Raw genomic sequence first — 22,598 nt, 5'->3', positions numbered from 1 at the left:
TATATTATTTCCCTATGCTCTGAAAATCTAGGCTATAAACCACTTCCCTAACACCTAAATAGACCATATAAATACTTCTCATCCTAGAAGAAATGTCATAATCACATAGGCTTTAAAATTAAGCATAGTGTTGGAGAATATTACTCCACATATCTTGAAGAAACAAGTTGTGATGCTTATCTAGAAATCAAACAGAATACTTAACAGACAGAAAATGTAAACTGCAATTCTGCCAAGCAAGAGAAGCCAAATACATTAGTTTTAGTTCCCAGTTAAGAAAAATCTTATCTACTCTGCTGCTATTTGTAGCAAAATACAAGATGCACCTGATTCGGTTGTTCCTTGGCTATTTCAGTATGGGAAAGCTGGTCTCTACACTAAAATAAGGTTAAATGTTTTTACTCAGTCATAGGATGATACTACACAAAGGGACAGACACTATAATGTTTTGTCAGTTATCTGCTGTGGCAGGCTGCAGGCAATCACATGGATTGTGATAATGCTGATTAAAATCTGCTAAACATACATTTACTAAGAATAACTGGCTGTACCCTTGAAATTTGTGGATCTTATGCCATATGAGTTAAGCATCAATAAGATGGTTTATAAAATTGAGCTTCAGACCCACACCTAAACCTTAAATCAGAGGTTGGTCCTTAGGTATGCAAATGCGAAGAAGGCTCTAGCATAGCATTTGGAAGCTACCACTAATCAAAGGCAGTTGGGGGCTCTCAACCTAGCTCACTAACAGGATTAAATGGGCTGTAGGTGAGCAACAGTGGCCAACAGAGTACAGGACAACAGAGACATGCCTACATGAGTCTCCGTAGGTCAGTTCTCTGGGCACAGTTGAAGCCAAGCTTCCTTTAGTACCATAAGCCATGCTTTATCAGAATGCATGTGCATAGAAGGTGGGAACTCGGGAAACAGAAGGCCTTTTTGTCTCTTTTTATGGTAATCTCTGGCGCATATCCTTTCTTTGGCATTCTCTGTACCCATGGAGAAAAGTGTTCTGACTATACCAGGCATACCAAAAATTTCATACTGGACTCAATATAGCAACAAGCAACCCTGAGACATAAATTTCTACTTCAGCTCAAATTATTTCTCAGTAAGCTTCTCTCTCATTACATTCACCCACTCTGCCAACACGTATGGGAGTATCCCAAGCCAGCTGCCCTTATACCGCCCCTCTCTCTTCCCATGATCTCAATTCTTCCATGGGCAGATTCATTGTCTCTTACATACAGAGACAGGGGCAGAGGGTGTGCAGACAAGTGTTGAGGATTAGTCTTTATGCTGTCCCCACAGTCTTAGAAGGCCGGTGATATAGGAGGCTTCAGTACAGCTCCACACCAACGGCTTTCTCCAGTAAATTTTTAGTAACAAACCCAGTCACAAACTCTCAGTGGCCTTCTAGTCTTGCTGTCACCCTTGCCCACTTCATTCCATCAACAGAGAGCTTCAGTATGCCAATGGTATCGAATAGAACTTAGTATAATTTTTCTTTTTTTAGCACCTATTTTTTTTCTGTTTCTTGTCCCCTTGTCCTCATTAGGCTAGGGGACTATAAGGCATGAAATTATTCTGTCAAATATTCAGACATGTGAGGCTGAAAAGATGGCTCAGCATTTGAGTACTGACTGCTATTCCAGAAGTCCTGAGTTCAATTTCCAGCAACCACATGGTGGCTCACAACCATCTGTAATGGGATCTGATGGCCTCTGGTGTGTCTGAACACAGCTACAGTATATATATATATATATATACATACACATACACATATACACATACACATACATATACACATACATATACAGAATAAAAAAATAATTCTTTAAAAAATTCAGAATGCAGCATGACTCAGACAGGATCCACTGATGATAATAGTCCCTCATGTTTCAACTAGACAGATTAAACAAATCAAAGACACCCAAATTTTTCCTTTCTTTCCATTCAAGCAACACATTTTTGGTCTGAATATAATCTAAGCAATGCAAACAAACACTAGAGAAAATGACTATTATGCAAGAAAGAGGACTTTCAAAACCTAACAAATATATTCATAATGGGAAGTAGATAGCTGCAGCTACAGCTATTTTCCATCTATAAAAGTATGTGTAACATCTTAAAAGATGTTAAAGTTACTCCCAGTGCTTTTAGCAAACTAGAGTTTAGCACAGCACCAGCAGGTTGTCCTGTACTAGGTATAGGAGTAGAATAGACTCCCAGGTTAAAAGGACACTAATATTTCTCTTTTGACTTTGAAGTTTGGACTCTCTGTCAAGCTTATCACCACACCAATAGCTCAATTTTCAATTCTGGGTATAAAATAACCCCCGAACCATTTAAAATATGTTAATGTGACCCCAGTTTGAGAGCATACTGCTTACTAACTGCTCAGTTCATACAGTGATAAAAATATATGGTCATAATAAAATTTAGAATAAAGCCAGCAATTTGACAAATGACAGTATCATTGCTACAGTTTCAAATTTGTTTCAGATACTGAGAAATAATAATTGTAGTATATATTTATGAAATTAAAGTGATACTGTGGTATACCTATAGAATATTTATACAATGTGGAATCATTGAGCAAGCAGATTGACCTATCCATCATCCCTAGTTCTTATTGGTAATTTCACCTGCCCTACGGAAACATTACACTTTTAACTTTGCATCAGTTTTTTAAATGATGAGATGAGAGTTCCCATAAAAGACTCATTGGCTTTCTAACTTTGTCTAAGTGTGAGAAGAATGAAAAATCATTCAGCTCTTCCCAAAAAGCCGACTACCTACACTTTAGTGGGGTTCACATAGGGTAATCATGTTGTTTCAGTGCAGAGCAGAACAGGTTCAGTGGAGTATCATCAGCCTGCTAGGGAAAACCTGCACAGAAAATGCTGAGTATCTCTAGAGAGCAGAAGAGACTTAGCTGTTACATCAAGACAGGGATTCTTTCTTTGAGTGGGGCAGACCCATCCCTTAGCAAGGTTGATGTACGATGCTTTTGTTTAAAAAAAAATGAGAAAAGTGAATGGAAAAAATTTGCATCCAACTCCCCACTTAAACTCCAAGCAATGCATCCAGGCAGCGCCGTGCCTTGCTTTAAATCCTATTCACCTCCCCTCAATCCTTGTTTTGAGAATGCTCCTGTCACCAAGTCTCATTTTTTGAAGTCTCATTTTTTTTATTTATGGGTATGTGTGTATCCATGCCCTGTGTGTGTGGATACACAAGAGGTTTCGGATTCTCTGGAGCTGGAATTACAAGTTGCGAACTACTCAATGGAGGAATTGGGGACCTAATGTGAGTCCTCTGGAAAAGCGGCAAGCTCTGTTAACTGCTGAGCATTTGTCCATACCCCAATACTCGCTCTGTTTTCCCTCCTATTGTCAACAGTTTGACACGGTTTACCTCTCTTTTCATGCATCTGAAATAATTTATCATCTTAAAAAAAGGAACTCGACTCTCGTTTTAGATTAAAGCCCACATTTATCTTGGCTTTGATCATAGATTCCTCTTCTCCCTAGATTCCATATATTGAACCCATGTGACATGACTGTGTTCGGCCCTGTCCAAGGATCTTGAGCTAGATGAGGGACAGGAGGTTGAGTGAGACTTATTATTCTCTTATGAAGAAGAGATACTAGAAGTGCATCTTTTTTCTCAAGGTCATGTGAGGAAGTAAAGAGAAGGTGGATCTCTTCGTTAAGGTCACCACTGCTGTCATGAAACTGTATAACCAAAAGCAACTTGGGGAGCAAAGAGTTTTATTTGGCTGACATATACAGAATCAGGGTCTATGGAGGGAAGTCAGGGCAAGAACTCAAACAGTGTAGGAATCTGGAGGCAGGAGGTGATGCAGAGGCCATGGTGGCAGCGTTGGGGGGGAGGGGGGGGTGGGCTGCTTACTGGTTTGCTTTTCATGGTTGGTTCAGCCTGCTTTCTAATAGAATCCAAATCCACCAGCCAAAGGTAACATTATCCAAAATGGGCTAGGTTCTCCAACATCAGTCACTAATTTAAAAAATGTTCTCCAGGCTTGTCTACTTACAGCCTGATCATCTGGAGGCATTTCCTCTACTGAGGCTCCCTCCTCCCATATGGCCATAGCTGTGTCAAGTTGACATAAACCTAGCCAACACAATGGCCGTTCGTAGAGCACGAATTGGTTCTTATCAGAGAAAGAACTGGTCACCTCTCTGACCTTAAATCTGAGACTCTAAAATCAGAATATAAATGTGTGTTGCACAAGCTACTCCGCCTGTGAGAACTGCTGTGCGCGGCTAACACAATGTCCAATCTCATGTTACATTCACCATATACTTTCCTCTTAGAAAAGCCTTGACTTCTTTCATCTTTACTCCCCATCTCCAGTTGTCATGAAATTCTCCCACATTGCATCTCTTGTATCATCTACTTCTCAAGGTGGTGGTTTATGCCGCCACATTAATCTGGGCTTTGATTGTATAACTTCAAGTATCTACTGGCAGAGATCTGTGTTTAAAATAGCAAGGTATGAACCTTACAAAAACATCTGGAATGCCTCACTCCAGGGTGAAGGAAAGAGATGCTAATTTATCTATTTAGCTTTAACACCCACCTCCAAGCTTGGCTTAAGCCTCTCCTCTAGTGGATGCTCTTCTCCACTCTGGTAGCCCTACTGTGTGCTTCCTTACCTCAATGAACATCCCTGCCTGCTCTAGAACCCACCCTGTGGACCTGGGACTATTCTTGCCTATCTTGATTTCTGTACTGTATATCAGATCTCCTTGCAAATTAGGATTTTAAAAAGTATTCTTTTCTTTTCTAGGTCAACAGGGAATATCCCTCTGAGAGCTGAGAAAGGACCCCATCACTGAAGACCAGGCCCCTGGGTTATAACAAGAACCTGAAAAGTAAGAACTGTGATTTTTGTGACCTCTCAGTTCATCTCACAGGGACTCACAGCTAAGTTAAATTGTGTGTGTGTGTGTGTGTGTGTGTGTGTGTATGTGTGTGTGTGTGTGGTCCCATTCTTTCTCTACATATTGCTGTGGAAAAGGAGATACAGAAAAAAAAGTTCTCTCCTTATTGGCTCAAATGTAAAGATGAAAGTAAATCCATTTTATATATTTTACTTCATTTTCCCTGTGTGCAAAGCCAAGTTTTTGTGGCCAGAGGCTGCAGTAACATTCTGCCCTCACTGTGTGGAATGGATTGTGATAGCAACGTTCCAGAAAGATCTAGGAATGTGTGAAGGAAAGAAATGTTAAACATAAGATGATGTAAAAACTGGGCATGATTTTTGCAAGCCTGTAAACCTGGAACTTGGCAGACAAAGACAGAGGGAAGGAAGGCATCTTTTCTTGCAGGGCAAGTTTGAGGGCAGCCTGGACTACATGAGGGAGGCTCTGCCTCCAAACAAATGAACAAACAAACAAACAAACAAACAAACAAGCAAACAAAACTCTGACATTACAGATAGAAACTCTTCTAGAAACTTGTGGCTAAATACACAAAATTCACATCTTTCACAACAAAAGCATGTTTCCATTGTATCAGAACAGCCCACACCCAGCAAGGGAGCCACCAGAATGCCAATGACAAAAAAGTGTCACCACCACCAGAGGCAGCACTAATACGACTTCCCAGAGGGGACGGGAGACAAAGGTCATACTCCCCAGGGACTGAATGGAATGACCAGGTCCCACAGGCTGCTCTGATTTGAGATTTCATTTTCTCTGAAAAGCCCTCCTGCCTGTTGAAAACCCCAAAGGCTTTCAAAGTGACTACAACTTCATAATTATGGGGTGAGACCAAATACTGCCCACCTGGAGCCAACCGTTCTTAGCTAAGTCTCCTTTACAGTCATTTGTTTCAAACTTCTCTGTCTGCCTTAACATCTGTGTGACTATTAAGTAAAGCCTTTGGAATGCATTAGTAAACTTAGCAGACCACACTAGCTTCCAACAGCCCTTAAAGACAAGACAGTTATGACACCTAAAACCTACAGATGAGATTATCTTGCTCTGTGTAGCCCAGCTAGCTGTTTTTCTTTGTTCTGCTATTAAAATTTCCATAACATCTTCCACCTATCACTCAGAGCAACTTGGATTTGTGCTCTAGGCTACAGTTACTCACATTGGCTCTGAATTAGCTACCATTTGTTTATTTGTCAATTTATTTATTCTTAGTCTTGAAATGGAGTTGGTGCAGGGTCTCTCTGTGTAGCTCCAGTTAGCCCATAACTCACTGTGTAGCCCAGCAGGATACAAGGTCAACGAAGCAGATGTCACTTCCTGCTGCTTCTTCAATGCTTCCAACAATACCTAGCATGCAACAAGCACTCAGAAACATTGGCATATTGGAGAGTTAACTGATGGTTTAATCCTGACTTAGGTCAGCAGTCTTAAGTATTTTCTATTTTATGGAAATAACAGATATTACACAAAGAATTATAGGTTTATTGGGTAAGTTTATTTTTTATCTACAAGCTCCCTCATAGTTGTTATTATATGATTTTACACTGGAAGTTTTTCACCATGAAAACAGTAGCCCTACTCCCTGTTAATAGGTCTCAAACGAAGACCTTTGGGTAGGACAGCCACCTGTGGATGTGCTCTCTGATGCCCTTGTAGTGTTATCAAGGTCTGACTATGAGCTCTGGAAGCTTCTCCCTTCCTCTCTTTGACCCATAGGACTCCTCGTCCTGCTTGCTGCCATCACTCTCAGACCTTCCAGTGTAAGTTGCCTTTTCTGTCCTAGATCCTGAGTCCCAGGAGGCCTGGCTGCTCAAGCATCCTGGTGTAACCTTGTTCTTCCACCTGGAATCACAACCTGTGAGAGCTGAGACCAGAATCTCATTAGACCCACGGTTTGCTAGATAATATAAAAGATATGTGATTCTTATGACTGCCATCTGTATGCCAGGTCCTAAGAACTTTTCATACAACACACCATTTACCATTCTATTCATTTTACAGATGAATACAGGCCCACTTATTCCAGGAAACATCTCACTCAACTGTTAAGTGACAAAGCCAGTCTTCAAAACTGAGCTCTCAATTATTTGCTTGTCTCTGTCCCCAGCCTTACTAACCCAGCCATCTCAGGGTTAACACGCTAATATAATACGTACATTTACCCCTTTCAGCTCATCGGTCTTGCAGAGCTGTGTGTGAACCACCTGGTATGACAGAGGGCCTCAAGACCTGCCCTCTAACTCCAAGGGTCTCCTGCAAGCCTTTTCAGTCTTCTAATCTGGTCACACAGATTTGACCCAATGGAAAACACACACACACACACACACACACACACACACACACACACACACACACACACACGGAAAGTACATAAAGAAAGTACTCTCTCTCTTAAATAGTGAACATTAGTTGATACTACACAGGATGACTAGTCTCTGGTACTCACCTCCCATGGCTCTTGCACAACAGAGCCAAGGAGAGAAGCATATAGGAGCTGAGAATGCTAATCACAAGACTGAGACAAAGCACAGTGGTAGTGCTCACGTAGCATGTATGAGGCCCTGGTTTCATTCACCAGCATTGCTGAGAAGTCTCCCTGCACATCTGATCAGAACCTTTACTAGAAACTCTAACTAGGTGGCATGCTTTATTGACCCTTCCCTTATTACATTCTGGGGTAGAACGCATACACAGCTTTGTTGCTGTCTCTTGTCTGAGATTCCCACATGATAACGACTATAACTAATATATCAGAAATGTTGATATTTGCGTGGCAGAGTGGATGCAGAAGCTCCTTCTATTCCATCACACAGCAGTAGCCAGACCACGAGAAAAGTCATTAAAACAATCTCTAAATATGCTTGAAACCATGACTAACTTGTAATTATGCCCCAAGGCAGAAGCAGAGCGTCTGCCCATGCCTTTAAAGTTCAAGTAGAGAGTCTTTAAAGCAACATGTAGGAAACCTTGGTTTATCCGATCCCTTGTCTTATTGGGCACTGCAAGAGATTTGGGGTAGATTTTAAAAAAGAAAGAATTCCACTGCAGAGGAAACCATTTCTAGCACATCACTAGCACATGATGCCGATGTCTCCTAATGGTCTTTGCACATAGAAAGGTATTTAAACCATTCAGTAACTGGCACAGGATCAACCACCTGTCACCCACGAGACGTCTGCTGCACCAGACTGCCACAGTGTCCCACTCCCTGGGATATACATCTGATTTAACTACAACCACAGACTTCCCCAGAGACAAAGTCAGGAGAGGCTGAGCCTCCAGGTCAGCTCTCATGTGCAGAGAGTCTCTTGTGGAAATCACAAGGGAAAAGCAGGGGAGTGTCCCCAAGATTGTCAGGTGCCTCAGTGGGATCTGATAGCAAGTACCATGTGCTTAGTTATGATGGACACCACTGAGGCCTCACGGGTGCCATGTGGTGTTACATTCCAGGTAGTCACAGACATACTATTGGGGAGGGAAGTAGAAGGGAACCGAGCTCTCAAATTAGCACTTGCTCTGTAACCTGTTCCTACCTCTTGAAATCAGTTGGCTTCATGAAAGTCCAGTGGGCAAATACTTTTGAATTTATTGCCTATAATAAGTCAATCGGAAATAAACCCAGAAGTGGTTTGGAAAGATCAGCATATTTGGTACTGAATGCTTCAAAAGGTCTAAAAACCAAGTTATTGCTATTCAAACATATATCATGTCTTCCAAAAATCTATTGCCTTTCTTTGGTTCACATTCATCAGCTCAATTTTGAAAGTCTGATTGGATTTTAAGGTGCCATAGGGTAAGATAAATTCTGTTTATAAAATAAAAGGATCCAGTCACCATCTCTATGGTTGTTATAGTCTGAGGAGGGACTATAGACTTTAATAAACCAAGGTCGTTGTCTACTTTTGTAAGCAGGATACGAATTACAGAGAAGGTACTGCTTATAGAAAGACTGAACCTAGATGGTCTGGACGTCACTGGATGGGGCTAACCAGTTTTAAAGCAGCAGTTCTCAACATGTGATCAAGACCCCTTGGGTTGCCCAATGACCCTTTCACAGGGGTCACCTAACACCTTGGAAAAACATAGATGTTTACATTATAGTCCCAAATTGTAGCAAAATTGCAGTTATGAAGTAGCAATGAAAATAATTTTATGGTTGGGGGGGGGGTCACGACAACATGAAGAACTGTATTAAGGGTTGACGCATTAGGAAAATTGAGAGCTACTGTTTTAAAGCATGGGCAGGTTTTAGTCAGGTAGGCATATGATGGGACTGTACAGACTAACATAAAGGACATATAAGAGGCCCTTGACACATAATTATCAAGTGTCTAGAATAGCAGAAGGACAGAAGGAAAGGATAGAGGATGACTTTAATTATTTCCTTTTGCATGACTGGCTGGTATTATCACTGCGATGAAGCATGAGGTGAAGGCATCATCTCTCCTACCCCAGTCTTTAAGACCACAGTGGCCTTATCTTGTCTCACAGAGCCAATTGCCTAGAAGGAATCATTTGACCCATGTAGGATCTGTTAGTTTTCCTTCCCAGCTACATGAGTGAAACAATATTGAATAACTGGGTCAGATGGCACTGGAGATCTAACCTATTTTCAGAGAGAATTTCTTTGGAGTTTGCTGGGTGAGGCAGTGCAGAGGGAACTGAGCATCAATAACTGGCGGAACAGTGCATCTTCCTAAGGAAAAGCAAGGGAAGGAGGCAGGCAGGGCCGCAGGAAAGGAGGAAAGCATGGAACCAGGCCCTCAGAGCTCAGGGAATTTAAAGATTCTGCCTCAGATTTTGTTGGTTGTTTTTCTTATAATAAGCCTGTTTTGTCTTTAGTTTTCATGGACTTTTGCTTTTTACATTCAAGCGTATATGAATATATATGTGTGTGTGTTCATGTATACATATGTGTGCATGAGCATGTGTATGTACGTGTATATAACACACACACACAAAATTTGAGGTTCCTTTCTAGAGAGAGGTAATAGGTGATCTAATACATAAGCCCCCAGACAAAAGTTGTGGGCATGTATATTCTGATTTCTAAGCCTTTCTGTCCCCTTAAATTCTAAAGCAGTCTTGCTTTGATTCCTTCCACTTGGTAGATAGGATGGAGGATGGCAAATATGAGTGTCATCATTTGTGTTTTTCAGCAGAGGGTCGGAGATGGTGAGAAGGTACATGCTCTAGTTCTTACCCCTGTTTCTCCTTACACTGCAACAGGGACAGTAGCAATACCAGCAGCTTCATCTAGGGAAGGACAGCTGGAATCTCACAGGTCATTGTGTCATGGAGTCACAGCAAAGGGAAGCTTTAGGAATCAAACAGTCTGTGGGCAGAAAGGTGGGAATGAAGCTGCCTTGGAAATGGTTTTGCATTTTCTGGACCATCATTTGAACCAGGAATGCCCAGGGAACTGATTTCTGCCTAGGCTTTATCTCCCTTTCACCTTCCCAAGCCACATCCCCAGACTTTGTTTCAGGTTTTATTTTGAGATAACATTTCACTAAGTTGTGCAGGGTGACCTTGACCTAGTGATCTTCCTACTTCAGCCTTCCGGGTAACTGCTGTTACAAACCTGCACCACCAAGCTGGAGGTAGACGATGGTAGCTCTCTCTTCCATCTCCTAGTTCACCATTCCCCAAAGAGTTGTGAAATAAAGGCAGCTGGGCTGTAACACAAAGACTATTTAAAAACTATCAGGAAACGATCTCGAACCCCCTTGACTTCTTAAACTCTCCGTTTTACTCATTTATAAAAAAGAGAAAGCAATATCTCTTTTGTGCCAAGGAGACTAAATCAGATGACAAATGTAAAGGGTTTGTAAACACACACACACTCATGCAAACACAGACACACAGAGAGACACATACACAGATACCTACAGAGGCATACATATACAAACATATACAAACATATACAAACATATACAAACATAGACACACACAGATGCACACAGACACACACACACAGTCACAGATACACAGAGACACATACACACAAACACAAACACACATATACATATACAGACATAGACACACAGATGCATAAAGACACACACAGGCACACACACACACACACACTGGTTGGTTGTTTTGAATATTTCCTCCACACCTGAAATGTTTCACTCTGCAGGGACTCTTCCCATGCATGGTGGATACATGGACTGCCTGAACTGGGAGACTGTAAGAGGCTAGAGAAAGATGCTGAAGTACCTATTACCTGCTACCCCTCTTCAGTTTTGTCTGAACACTGAATTCCTACATGTGGTTCTCCAGGTCCATAGTTTTTTTTTTTCCCTTATGATGCAATGGAACCCAGACACTGAAGTATCACAGTGTCAGGTCCAGGGTAGGACACTTGAGAAACTGCTTAGCAAAACAGTTTCTGTCTCTGGAATAGTCGAGTTAAAGCTACCCATAAACTAGAAGGCAAAACCATAGACTGTACTCCATTCAAGCTCTACAGGACACTATTTCCAGATTACTTTGGTTAGATTATGATGGATGAATATACTTTTCCCCACCTAAGAATAAATACCTGAAAGAAATGTTTAACATCATCAAAACTTTTTTGTCAATTCAACATTGGTATTTTACTCAGCAACTCCATCACTTGATAAAAGCTTACCTTTTAGGACAACAAAAAAGTTTTAAATTACAGTATATTTAAGCACACAAAGTGTCATAAAAATAAAGACAAACATCACTTGACTTTAAAAATATTATAAAGTTGGTGTCTCACCTCTGCTTCAATACTCTTTGGTCAATGAGTCTATTGTCAAGGACGGCTGGATATAAAGATGTCTGGTCCCCATGGCTGGTGGGACCAGGGTTTTGTTCGTGCCTGGAACAAAGAGCCGTGTAATGGTCATGGGATGTTAAATAGAAGCAATAACCATTGATCTCGCAATGTTTGAAGGGGAAGCTTCAACCCATCTTCATCCTATCCAAGCTCACATGAAACTCATGGCTAGAACACTGCAAAGAAGGTCCTGTGCCTCACCTCACACAATGAGGCTGATGCCAGTTCACCGTACTGCCTTCATCCATCTGGCAGAGGGTGTGTGTGTGTGTGTGTGTGTGTGTGTGTGTGTGTGTCTGTGTGTGTGCAGAAGTCAACCTCAGATGTCAGTCCTCGTGAACTATCCACCTTGTCTTATTATGATCTGGGGCTTGCTGATTTTCTAAGCTGGCAGGACAGCAGGCCCCAAGAGTCTGCCTTTCTCCATCTCCAGTCCAAGGCTTGTCACTACACCTGCCCTTTCATGTGGGTGCTGTGTAATGAACTCGTATTCTCAATTTTCACAACTGAGCCATCTCTTCACAACTGAGCCAGCTCTCAATCTGATATAGTGTCTGGCATAGTTTTGAATGCTGTTGAGGTGAAACTTTCTTTTGTTAAGTAGAGTCTGTGTTTCTCAGTTAATAATGTCCTTGGCAAATATAACCAGTAAGCAAGTTGTGACTTCATACCAGAATACTTTCACCTAAAAACAAGACTACACTAACCCTTAAAGTCGAACGTGCTAGCTAGAGCAAAGAACCTAACATCCACAAATCTCTGGGCTACCAGAACGCCTCGTCTTGGCTACAGTTGAAACTACTTGTCATAACCTTGTTTTTAAAAATTGCATAATTGACAGAGGACTGTGTTGGTCTGGTAAAGGGAGGGCAGATTTGCCCAAAGATTGTGGTGTTTTGTGGTGTGAATTCAAGCAGTTCCGGGTTCAGAGGCTTTCTCGATATGCAGATGAAGAAACAAAACTTCCAAACATGGAACAGAATGAATCTAAGTCAGCCAATAAAACCAAGAATGAAGTCCTGAGCTCTTGGCAGTCCAACAACTTCTAGTGTGCTACAGAGCAGAGAAGTGGATTTATGGCCTGCCAGGTTTTTTTTTTTTTTTTTTTTTTTTTTTTTTTTTTTTCTGAGCTATGCCCAAGGCAAGATCAAGATTCCAGTCAACTGGGGAGGGACTTCCAGCTCACCCAAATGTTCTTGGAAGTGACACTGCAGTCCCTTTGAAGCTCACCCCTCCCCTTTTCTAGAGAGCATTAAAAGGTTACAGTGGGAACTTCACACAAATGTCACAGACCCAATACCCTGCTGCAACCAGGGTCATAAAGAAAAAACTCCTTCAAATAAATCACTTGGAAGAATTTCCGCTTTGACTTCCTTTATAACTATTGTTATTATTTTTTAAAGACAACATTTATCTCTGTACCTTACACCAGCTTCACCCTCACAGCAATCCTTCTGCCTCAACCTTTTAACTGCTAGAATTACAAGTTAACCACGTCTACATCTTTAGCCCAAAGTTAAGAATCTCCCTTCATGGCTACCAAATAATCCAAACACTCCAAATAGAAATTAAATTACTTAAGCCAAGTCTCTCTGATGTTATATTGTTTATCAAAAAAGAGAGAAATATTTATAATTATAGGCCTAATTTCAGAAAAGGAAAAAAATTATGACATTCAAAATCACATTTTACAAAAAAAAAAAGAATGGTGATTGGTTAATAGCAAATATTGAACCTTAAAAGTTATGACCAGTCTCGGTGTGGAAATACTAAATCAGAGTACCTTAAAGAATCTTGATGCATGGATTTGTAAAACATTTTAATTGATGAAGCTCATTACCATTCCTTTCCATTACGGAGTTAAGAGATTAAAAACAAACTAACAAACATAGCCACCCTCCAACTTGAGAGCTTCTTTGTGACACTGTGAATTTTCTAAATGATTTCTCTGTGTTTCTGTCACAGTGTTCTTTACTTTATGATCAGTTTTCAAAGAATTATGAAACTCAGTTGTGGCAAAGGTGCTAGCAATTGCTATTGTGAAGGCCTTGAGAAAAGTATGAATTAGTTACAACAGAGAGACCTAGGCAAATAAACACACAAATGAACAAGTAGTTTGGGACATGGCAAAGGACCAGCCACAGGTTCTTATAGTAGCCCAGTTACATCATACATGCAGTTTCTACACCTAACCCATTCGTTCTACTGTGGGCTCCAAATCACGTAGCACAGGAACTTCGTGCCTGCAGGATTGCCTTAACAACCACAGTCGGTTTTTAAAGAACAGTGGAAAGAAAAACAACAAATTCTGACTCAATTCTTCAAACATGCTGGTCAAATATTAGAAATCCTGTGCATACCATCGAACTGAAAATTGTCCACAGCTTTAAAAGCTTTGATTCTTTGCCACAAGGCAATAGCTGTGCAAATCAGGGACCAAAAACCTAGCCCGTTCTCTGGTGTACTCACTCAGGGGCCGCTAGTGCCAGGGTCAGCGTGGATGTCTCTGTGGGGCCTCCCGTAGGCTTCAGCTCTTGATTGCCCTGCTTGTATTTCTTAATGAAGTCCATCAGAACAGCCTGGTGTCCAATTTTCTTTACCAGTTGCTGTACCATCCGATCATTAAGGGCCAGGAGTGCAGCCCCACTGACTTCTTCCTCTGGGAAAAATGAAAATTAACTTTCATATCACTTTCCAGGAAAACATGGGCACAGAAAGAAGATAAAACTAGTTCTGGTTTTAAAACGATTATCTAAGCTTGAGATGGCAGTCACTGCATTATCTGTCAGGGCTCTAATACAGCATAGTTCCAAACTGAAGCCTGCTGCTAAGAAATCACCAGAACAAAAGTCCCAATAAAAACTTCATTTGTTTGTTTGCATATTAATACCCTTTCTCCAGGCCAGTTTTTACAGTCAACAGAAATAGAAGTCTTTCGGGGAAGCTATTTTTATAATGCCTCCTACTTGCTATTTAACACTGTCACATCCCATACTGTATAGAACACGAGTGATTATGTAAGACAAAAGAAACAAACAAAGTCTGTATCAAAGGTAACTTCCAAGAGTTTGCAATCATCTGGAAATAACACTCTCTTCAGATGCTAGGTAAACTGGAAACTGTCCCAGTCTGTGGGAAGAGATGAAGTTCCTCATCAGAACAGCTCCTCATCCACAAACAGACAGACCCTAGACAAGAGAAGCAGCTTTCACAACAGAGCGCACCCGCACGACTACATAACTCAAATAAAATCCACGCAAAGGATACAGACAACTTACCTTGAAACCTTGGGACTAGCTCACCTAAGTTTTTTTCCACCAACCATTTGCAGACCTGATCAACTGACCACGTTTCCATTGCTGGATTCTTGTCAATACACCTGTAGAATAAAAAGTGGGGATAGCTTGCCTGCTTCCCTGTCTCCCTTCCTTCCTTCCTTCCTTCCTTCCTTCCTTCCTTCCTTCCTTCCTTCCTTCCTTCCTTCCTTCCTTCCTCCCTCTCTGATTATTAGTCTTTGATTAGATTTTTAAACAGTCAGCTTTCTCTCCTCTGCTAAACTCCTTTCAATACATGGCTTTAAAAAGAAAATGTTTCTACAATGCAACACGTAAAAGTTGCTAATACATCAAATTGTTGCTTAAAGGTGGATTTTAGCCTATTTCTAAGTCTCATTTCTTCACCTTCTCTTACTTGATTTCCGCAGGCATCCCTCAGCTTAAATAGCAGACAGCCGGCGCATACAATGGTACCCAATGCTGTACCATTAACACCCAGGTTTCTTCACAAAGAACAGAAAGGTGTGAAATCATCAGGAAGTGGTTGACATTTACAGAGGGGTGGGCAGGGGAGAAAGGGAGGAAGGATCAGATAAAAGTCTGACTGAGAGACATAAGTAAACCAGGATGCCTTAACCCCTTACTTCTCCCAAGTAGGAGAGAGATGACCCACTGTCCTCACAGCTCTGGGTCAGCAACAAACTCTTTTCTCAGGGGAAACTAGCCTCATGTGCCATTCTCCTGTTGTTCCAATGTTACTCCTACATACTGGAGTATGCTCTCAAACAGTACCAAACACTATTGTAACACATCTATCTATCTATCTATCTATCTATCTATCTATCTATCTATCTATCGCTTTATTGGTTATAATATATATGTATATACACATATAAGTATATACACATATGTATAATATACACATACATATGCATATTTATACATGTATATGTATGTAAATATGCATATATATGTGTGTATACATATATGAAGATATAGAAATATGAGGATACATACACATGTGTATAGATATATCTTTATATATCTATGTAGTTAGTTGTGCAGGTTAAGTTAGGACATACCTGAAGATGTTAGTGTTGTCAAAGTGAAAGAAGCAAACACAGATTTTGCATGGATCACTCTTAACTACCCCCACTAACCTTGCGCCAACAGCCCAGTCTACCATCTTCCATAAATTTGCAATTTCCTCGAGGAAGCTTTTTTTCTGTATTTATAATTCAACCCAGGAGACTTCTAAGGAGTTGATAGAAACAAAGTCAAAAACAGTCTTAAATTATTTTAACCTTTCAACATTATTTTCGACGTTGACTTTTATTCCAGATGATTTATCATTTTGCTGTATGATACCAGATATTTTGTAAAGACAAAGTGAGAAGGTTCCCTTGGTGGAATTGGAATATAGATGTGTGTGTGTGTGTGTGTGTGTCTGTGTGTGTGTCTGTGTGTCTGTGTGTGTGTATGTGTGAGCATCTTTGTAGTTTTTAATTTTGTGTTTTTAAATAAATTATAGTTACCAACATCAGAAAAATAATCCCCAGTAGGAAGAAAAAAAGATGCTCCCAACATTCAAGAAAACCTGACAATAACAACCTTCAAAAGCAGTTTCCTAGAAAACAAGAAACTTCAAAGTAATGGGCCACATACTCCTAAGTATCCACAAACACTGACTGGAAAAACTGAAAACAAGGGTTAAATACAGAGGAACACCTTTCGAATTTCAACAGTGGATTTAATTTGCTTCAACAAACAGTAGCCACAAAGCTCCTCCCCAGGCTAAGCAGCAATTGCAGGGTGTGAAAAGTCATTATTTGCAAGACTCTGGTGTAAATTAAAAATCACACCTTTCTGTCACACTTCTGGCTTCCTTGTGAAGAGTAAGAGTTAGAAAAAATTGAAGAGAGAGAGAGAGAGAGAGAGAGAGAGAGAGAGAGAGAGAGAGAGAGAGAACACATCTTAAACACCAAGGTTAGACAATATGCAGAGTAGGAAGACCTGCCCTGCAGTCAGCCACTGAGAGAAGAAAGGAAATCAGAAAGAAAAATAGCAGTTGGAAGCATAGGTTCTTTTTTTAGTTGAGGAAGACTTTCTCCAATTTGCCTTTGGTAAAAACACAATAATTATCCGATAATAAGCTTGGACAAACATAAGAAAATAAAAACTTGTAGTTTTTCACTCTACACTTTCTGAATATTAAATAAAATACTGTTGCTGCCTAGTCAGTTCAGCATTACCACAAAGGAAAAAGCACTCCTCCATTCAATGAGGAAAATAAATATTTCAAGTAGCTTCTTGTTGAGTTTCTGTAACCTTGAAAATATGTCCAAGTACTTTGCACAATAGCAAGAAAATAACAAAGAAGAATTAGTACCATGTGTGAGCACAGCAGCCAACAACTCTAGGTGGATTAAGTTTTGCTTCCATGAAATAAATTTGTATTAAATATTAAAGTGGTAGGTCCATCTAATTAAAGCCACACAGAGAAAAGACTTGAGGTAAAGCACCTTACATAGGAGGGAATTTTATTTAATAAATTTGTTAAACTCCAAGGGAGATAATAGGGTAGACTGCTGTGCACATGATTTAGAATTTCTAATATAACACAAAAGGATTAACCACAAAGGAACAGTTATTTATAATTTAATAAAATATTAAAAGATCCCCTCTCTCTCTCTCTCTCTCTCTCTCTCTCTCTCTCTCTCTCTCTCTGTTTCCACTTTTTACTTCCCTGCAGTTTAAAAGCAGACAAGAAGACTCCTAGGACCTTTGCTGACAGCATGTGAGCTCACCTGGACCAGTCCCTCATTCCAACATACATTGAGCTTCTATCTTTATAGACAGAACAAGCCATGGAGCAGAAGTATCCAGTGTCTAGATCGCTGTGTAGAGTTAGCAGTCTTAGTGGCATCTGAGGTGATAACATTGTGTTATTCAGTGGGCATCAGCTTTGTATCAACTATGACCCATTATTCATCCCACCCATCACTAGACAGGATGAATGCAAACTGGAATAATCTAGTAGAATACCTTGCTTACTTTAGTTATCAAGATGTTTGCTGCAGATAGCCCAGATCTGGATGAGTGGATGTCCAAACATCTGCAGCCTTACCAGGAAAAAAATAAGACACAGGTTACCAGAGCAAGACAGAGACAATCAGGGTGGGCAGCAATGTTGGGAAACACCAGGCTGCTGGATTTTTCCCTTTGCGCCTGGGAATGAAAGCATCTTGAGCTGGAATGTGGTGACAGACGTAGTTTAAACAGTGGAGGGACTGAGAAAGGTGGGGTCTCTGTAAGTAAGTGGGTGCTGTTTCTGAAATGGGAACCACATGGCAGGCAGTATTTTTTGAAGCTCTGAGCTGAGTTTGTAGATAGGGCTTAAGCTCACGAGTGCTATTGATTGATTGGGTGTTCCATGCTTTCAAAAGATTATTCAGGCAGCAAAGTCAGAAAACTGCAAGAAAGGATTCTTTCTTGAAGTAAATGTTGCATGAGATTAATAATTAATAATAATAATAATGGTATGTATGTGTATACATATTAGTAAAAAAATATATAGCTTTTTTATGTAATTATATTTTTAAAGTATGTAAGAGCTAGGTTTTTACAGGCACTGATATAAGCATCAAGTTTCTTTCATCTTTTGAAAGCTCAGATGTTGTTTTAAATATTTGAACTCTTCTGGGGAATAACATTTCAGGGTTTTTTTTCCCCATTAGTTTTTGCCAGAAAAACATCAGCAACTACAGAGCTGGCAGCTCCCGAATAAGACACACGCACTCAATGACGCTGCCCATGAGGCCTAGGAACTGGCTGATTTTGGACACCTAAGACTGTGCGGTTGAAGGGGTTGGTGAGACTGGTAGGCAGAAGCTCACTTGTATAGTCTGCACAAGATGCTGGGCTAAATTTCCAGCATGCCCACCCAAAAGTTTACAGTGAGTAAACTGTATGATTACAAATTATGATTGTCTTGATTTTGTAAACGACTCCATCTTCGATCTTTTGCTCCAGCAGTTTATCTCAGAGGGATCCATAATCTGCCACTCCAGTGAAACTGAGGAAGAGAAGAAAGAGGAAACACAACAGTAGTTACTGAATTTTACATTTTTATTATTGTGTGTGCACCTCGGGAGCAATGGGGAATGAGCCCATGCCGCAGTGTGCTGCGGAGGTCACAGAGCAACTGTGTGAAGTGGGTCTCTCCTGTCACATTTACATGGATTCAGGATTGGTCTCACATTGGTGGCCTCATCCTTAACTATTATAGTTGCTGAGAAGCAGTCTGAGGATTTTAATTAAAATAGTAAATTAGAGCTGCCATGCACAGAGTTGCCAGCCTGTCTTATTCCCATGAGTCCAGTATTTCAAGGACACCTGGGTCACTTGTCCTCTTAATCAAACTTGTTTCATGCTTGCTTCTGGTCACTTTATGGTCAGAACTCAGGAATCAGGGATCTCCGAAGAAATCTACCTAGCTCTTGCCAGAAAGGGTAACTTCAAACTGCTGTTATAACTGTCAGTTCTTGCAGAATTCATCTATAAATTCATCTATAAAATTAGTGTTTTAATTTCTACGATTCTAGTATACATTAATAAAAAAGAAGTGGTTCTCCTCCCACACCCTCTCCCCACCTCCCCATGAGCTGATCCTATGCCACAGGACCCAGAGCTGATCCTGTGCAATAGCTCTCCATACCCAAATACCACTGAAATACCACTGGGAGAGAGCTGGTCTCCCAGGAGTGTTGACACACCTGTGAGCACAGGTAAGACCACCACTTCTGCTAAAATTCCTGACCCAAGAGGGACCTGTCCAGAGCCATCGTGACACAAGAACTAAGGAATAGCCGGGGACAGGATACTTCTGGTTTCTGTGTGAATTCCAGAGCTTACCCTGTGCCACAGTTCTCCATACACCAATACCGCCTTGAGAGTACTGGTCTCCCAGGAGTACTGACACAAAAACTTACAGGACAGAAAAACAACAGTTGCAGACAACAAGAACAGCTAACACCAGAGATAGCCAAAGGGCAAGAGGCAAAGACAAGAACATAAACAACAGAAAACAAGACTACTGCATTATTGGAACCCAGTTCTCCCACCACAGCAAGCCCTGAATACCCCTACACACCAGAAAAGCAAGACTACGATTTAAAATCACATTTCATAATAATGATACAGGACTTTAAGAAGGACATAATACAGGAGAACACAGGTAAACAGGTAGATGCCCTTAAAGAGGAAAAAAATCCCTTAAAGAATTACAGGAAAACTCAACCAAACAGGTGAACAAATTGAAAAAAAAACAAAACAAAACAAAAAAAAAACAACTCCCAGGATCTAAAAATGGAAATATAAAAAATAAAGAAATCACAAAGGGAGACGACCCTTGAGATAGAAAACCTAAGAAAGAGATCAGAAGTCATAGATACAAGCAGCACCAACAGAATACAAGAGATAGAAGAGAGAATCTCAGGTGTAGAAGATACCATAGAAAACATTGTCAAAGAAAATGCAAAATGCACAAAGCTCCTAACCCAAAACATCCAGGAAATCCAGAACACAATGAGAAGACCAAACCTAAGGATAATAGGTATAGAAGAGAGCAAAGATTCTCAACTTAAAGGGCCAATATATATCTTCAACAAAATTATAGAAGAAAACTTCCCTAACTTAAAAAAAAAAAAGATGCCCATAACCATACAAGAAGCCTACAGAACTACAAATAGATTGGTCCAAAAAAGAAATTCCTCCTGTCACATAATAGTCAAAACTGCAAATGCATGGAATAAAGAAAGAATATTAAAAGCAGTAAGGGAAAAAGGTCAAGTAACATATAAAGACAGACTTATCAGAAATATACCAGACTTCTCACCAGAGACTATGAAAGCTAGAAGATGCTGGGCAGATGTCATACAGACCATAAGAAAACACAAATGCCAGCCCAGTCGACTATACCCAGCAAAACTCTCAATTACCAGATGGAGGAACCAAGATATTCCACGACAAAACCAAATTTACAACAAAATCTTTCCACAAATCCAGTCCCACAAAGCATAATAGATGGGAAAACACCAACACAAGGAGGGAAACTACACCCTAGAAAAAGCAAGACCCAAAAGAAGATGGCCACACAAACATAATTCCATCTCTAACATCTCAAAAAAATTTTCCAGGCAAATGGTCCCAAGAAACAAGCTGGAGTAGCCATTTTTTAAAAAAGCAAGATCGCTTTTTAAAATAAAATTTATTTCATGTATGTGAGTACACTGTAGCTGTCTTCAGACAGACCAAAAAAAAAAGGCATCAAATCCCCATTAAAAATGGTTGTGACTCACCATGTGGCTGTTGGGAATTGAACTCAGGACCTTTGGAATAGCAGTCAGTGCTCTTAACCACCGATCCAACTCTCCAGCCCTGGAGTAGCCATTCTAATATCGAATAAAATGTACTTTTAACCAAAAGTTATCAAAAAGATAAGGAAGGACGCTTCATACTTATCAAAGGTAAAATCTACCAAGATGAACTCTGATTTCTGAACATCTATGCTCCAAATGCAAGGAAGGCTCCCACATTCATAAAAGAAACTTTATTAAAGCCCAAAGCATACATTTTACTTCACATAATAATAGTGGGAGACTCAACACTCCATTCTCAAAAATGGACAGATCATGGAAACAGGAACTAAACAGAGATACAGTGGAACTAACAGAAGTTATGGACCAAATGGATTTAACAGATATCTGAGAACATTTTATCCTAAAACAAAAGGATATACCTTCTTCTCAGCACCCCATGGTACCTTCTCCAAAATTGACCATATAATTGGTCATAAAACAGGCCTCAACAAATACAAGATGATTGAAATAATCCCATGCATCCTATCATATCACCAAGGACTAGGTCTGGTCTTTAATAACAACAAAAACAACAGAAAGACCACATACACATAGAAGCTGAACAACGTCCTAATCAATGATAACTTGGTCAAGGAACAAATAAAGAAAGAAATTAAAGACTTCTGAGAATTTAATGAAAATAAAAATAAAGGCATAACATACCCAAACTTATGGGACACAATGAAAGCAGTGCTAAGAGAAAAACTCATAGATCTGAGTACCTCCAAAAAGGAAAGTGGAGAGAGCATACACTAGCAGCTTAACAGCACATATGAAAGCTCTAGAACAAAAAGAAGCTAATATACCCAAGAGGAGTAGATGGCAGGAAATAATCAAACTCAGGGCTGAAGTCAACCAAGTAGAAACAAAAAGAACTACACAAAGAATCAACGAAACCAGGATCTGGTTCTTTCAGAAAATCAACAAGATAGATAAACCCTTAACCAGCTAACTAGAGGGCACAGAGACAGCATCCAAATCAACCAAATGAGAAATGAGAAGGGAGATACAACAGAAACTCAGGAGAGGCTGGAATGCAGCTGGCTTGGAACTCATGGAGAGGGAGGAGCGAGACAGAGGCCAGAGGGAGAGAGGAGAGGAGAGGAGGGGAGGGGAGGGGAGG

General features: G+C 40.3%; 1 protein-coding gene across 2 annotated transcripts in view; it reads right to left on the bottom strand.

The window, feature by feature from the left end:
* Samd3 (sterile alpha motif domain containing 3) overlaps positions 1–15,569 on the bottom strand; it is a 58,905-nt gene extending 43,336 nt beyond the window's left edge. The window contains exons 1-4 of one of the 2 annotated variants that reach the window (XM_021173945.1): positions 15,462–15,569; positions 15,060–15,160; positions 14,251–14,440; positions 11,722–11,823 (exon numbers count right to left, since the gene is read on the bottom strand). In XM_021173945.1, the coding sequence (XP_021029604.1) occupies positions 11,722–11,823; positions 14,251–14,440; positions 15,060–15,138 (371 nt within the window). In that variant the 5' untranslated portion in view covers positions 15,139–15,160; positions 15,462–15,569. Of the gene's footprint in view, positions 1–11,721; positions 11,824–14,250; positions 14,441–15,059; positions 15,161–15,461 lie in introns of those variants that run through there. The other variant, XM_021173944.2, reaches the window with a different exon arrangement.
* Positions 15,570–22,598: the final 7,029 nt, after the last annotated feature.

This window comes from Mus caroli, chromosome 10 (genome assembly GCF_900094665.2).
Source record: "Mus caroli chromosome 10, CAROLI_EIJ_v1.1, whole genome shotgun sequence".
Classification (NCBI taxonomy): Eukaryota; Metazoa; Chordata; class Mammalia; order Rodentia; family Muridae; genus Mus; species Mus caroli.
The sequence above is the reverse complement of the archived record's forward strand: the minus strand, read 5'-3'. Positions and strand labels throughout refer to the sequence as shown.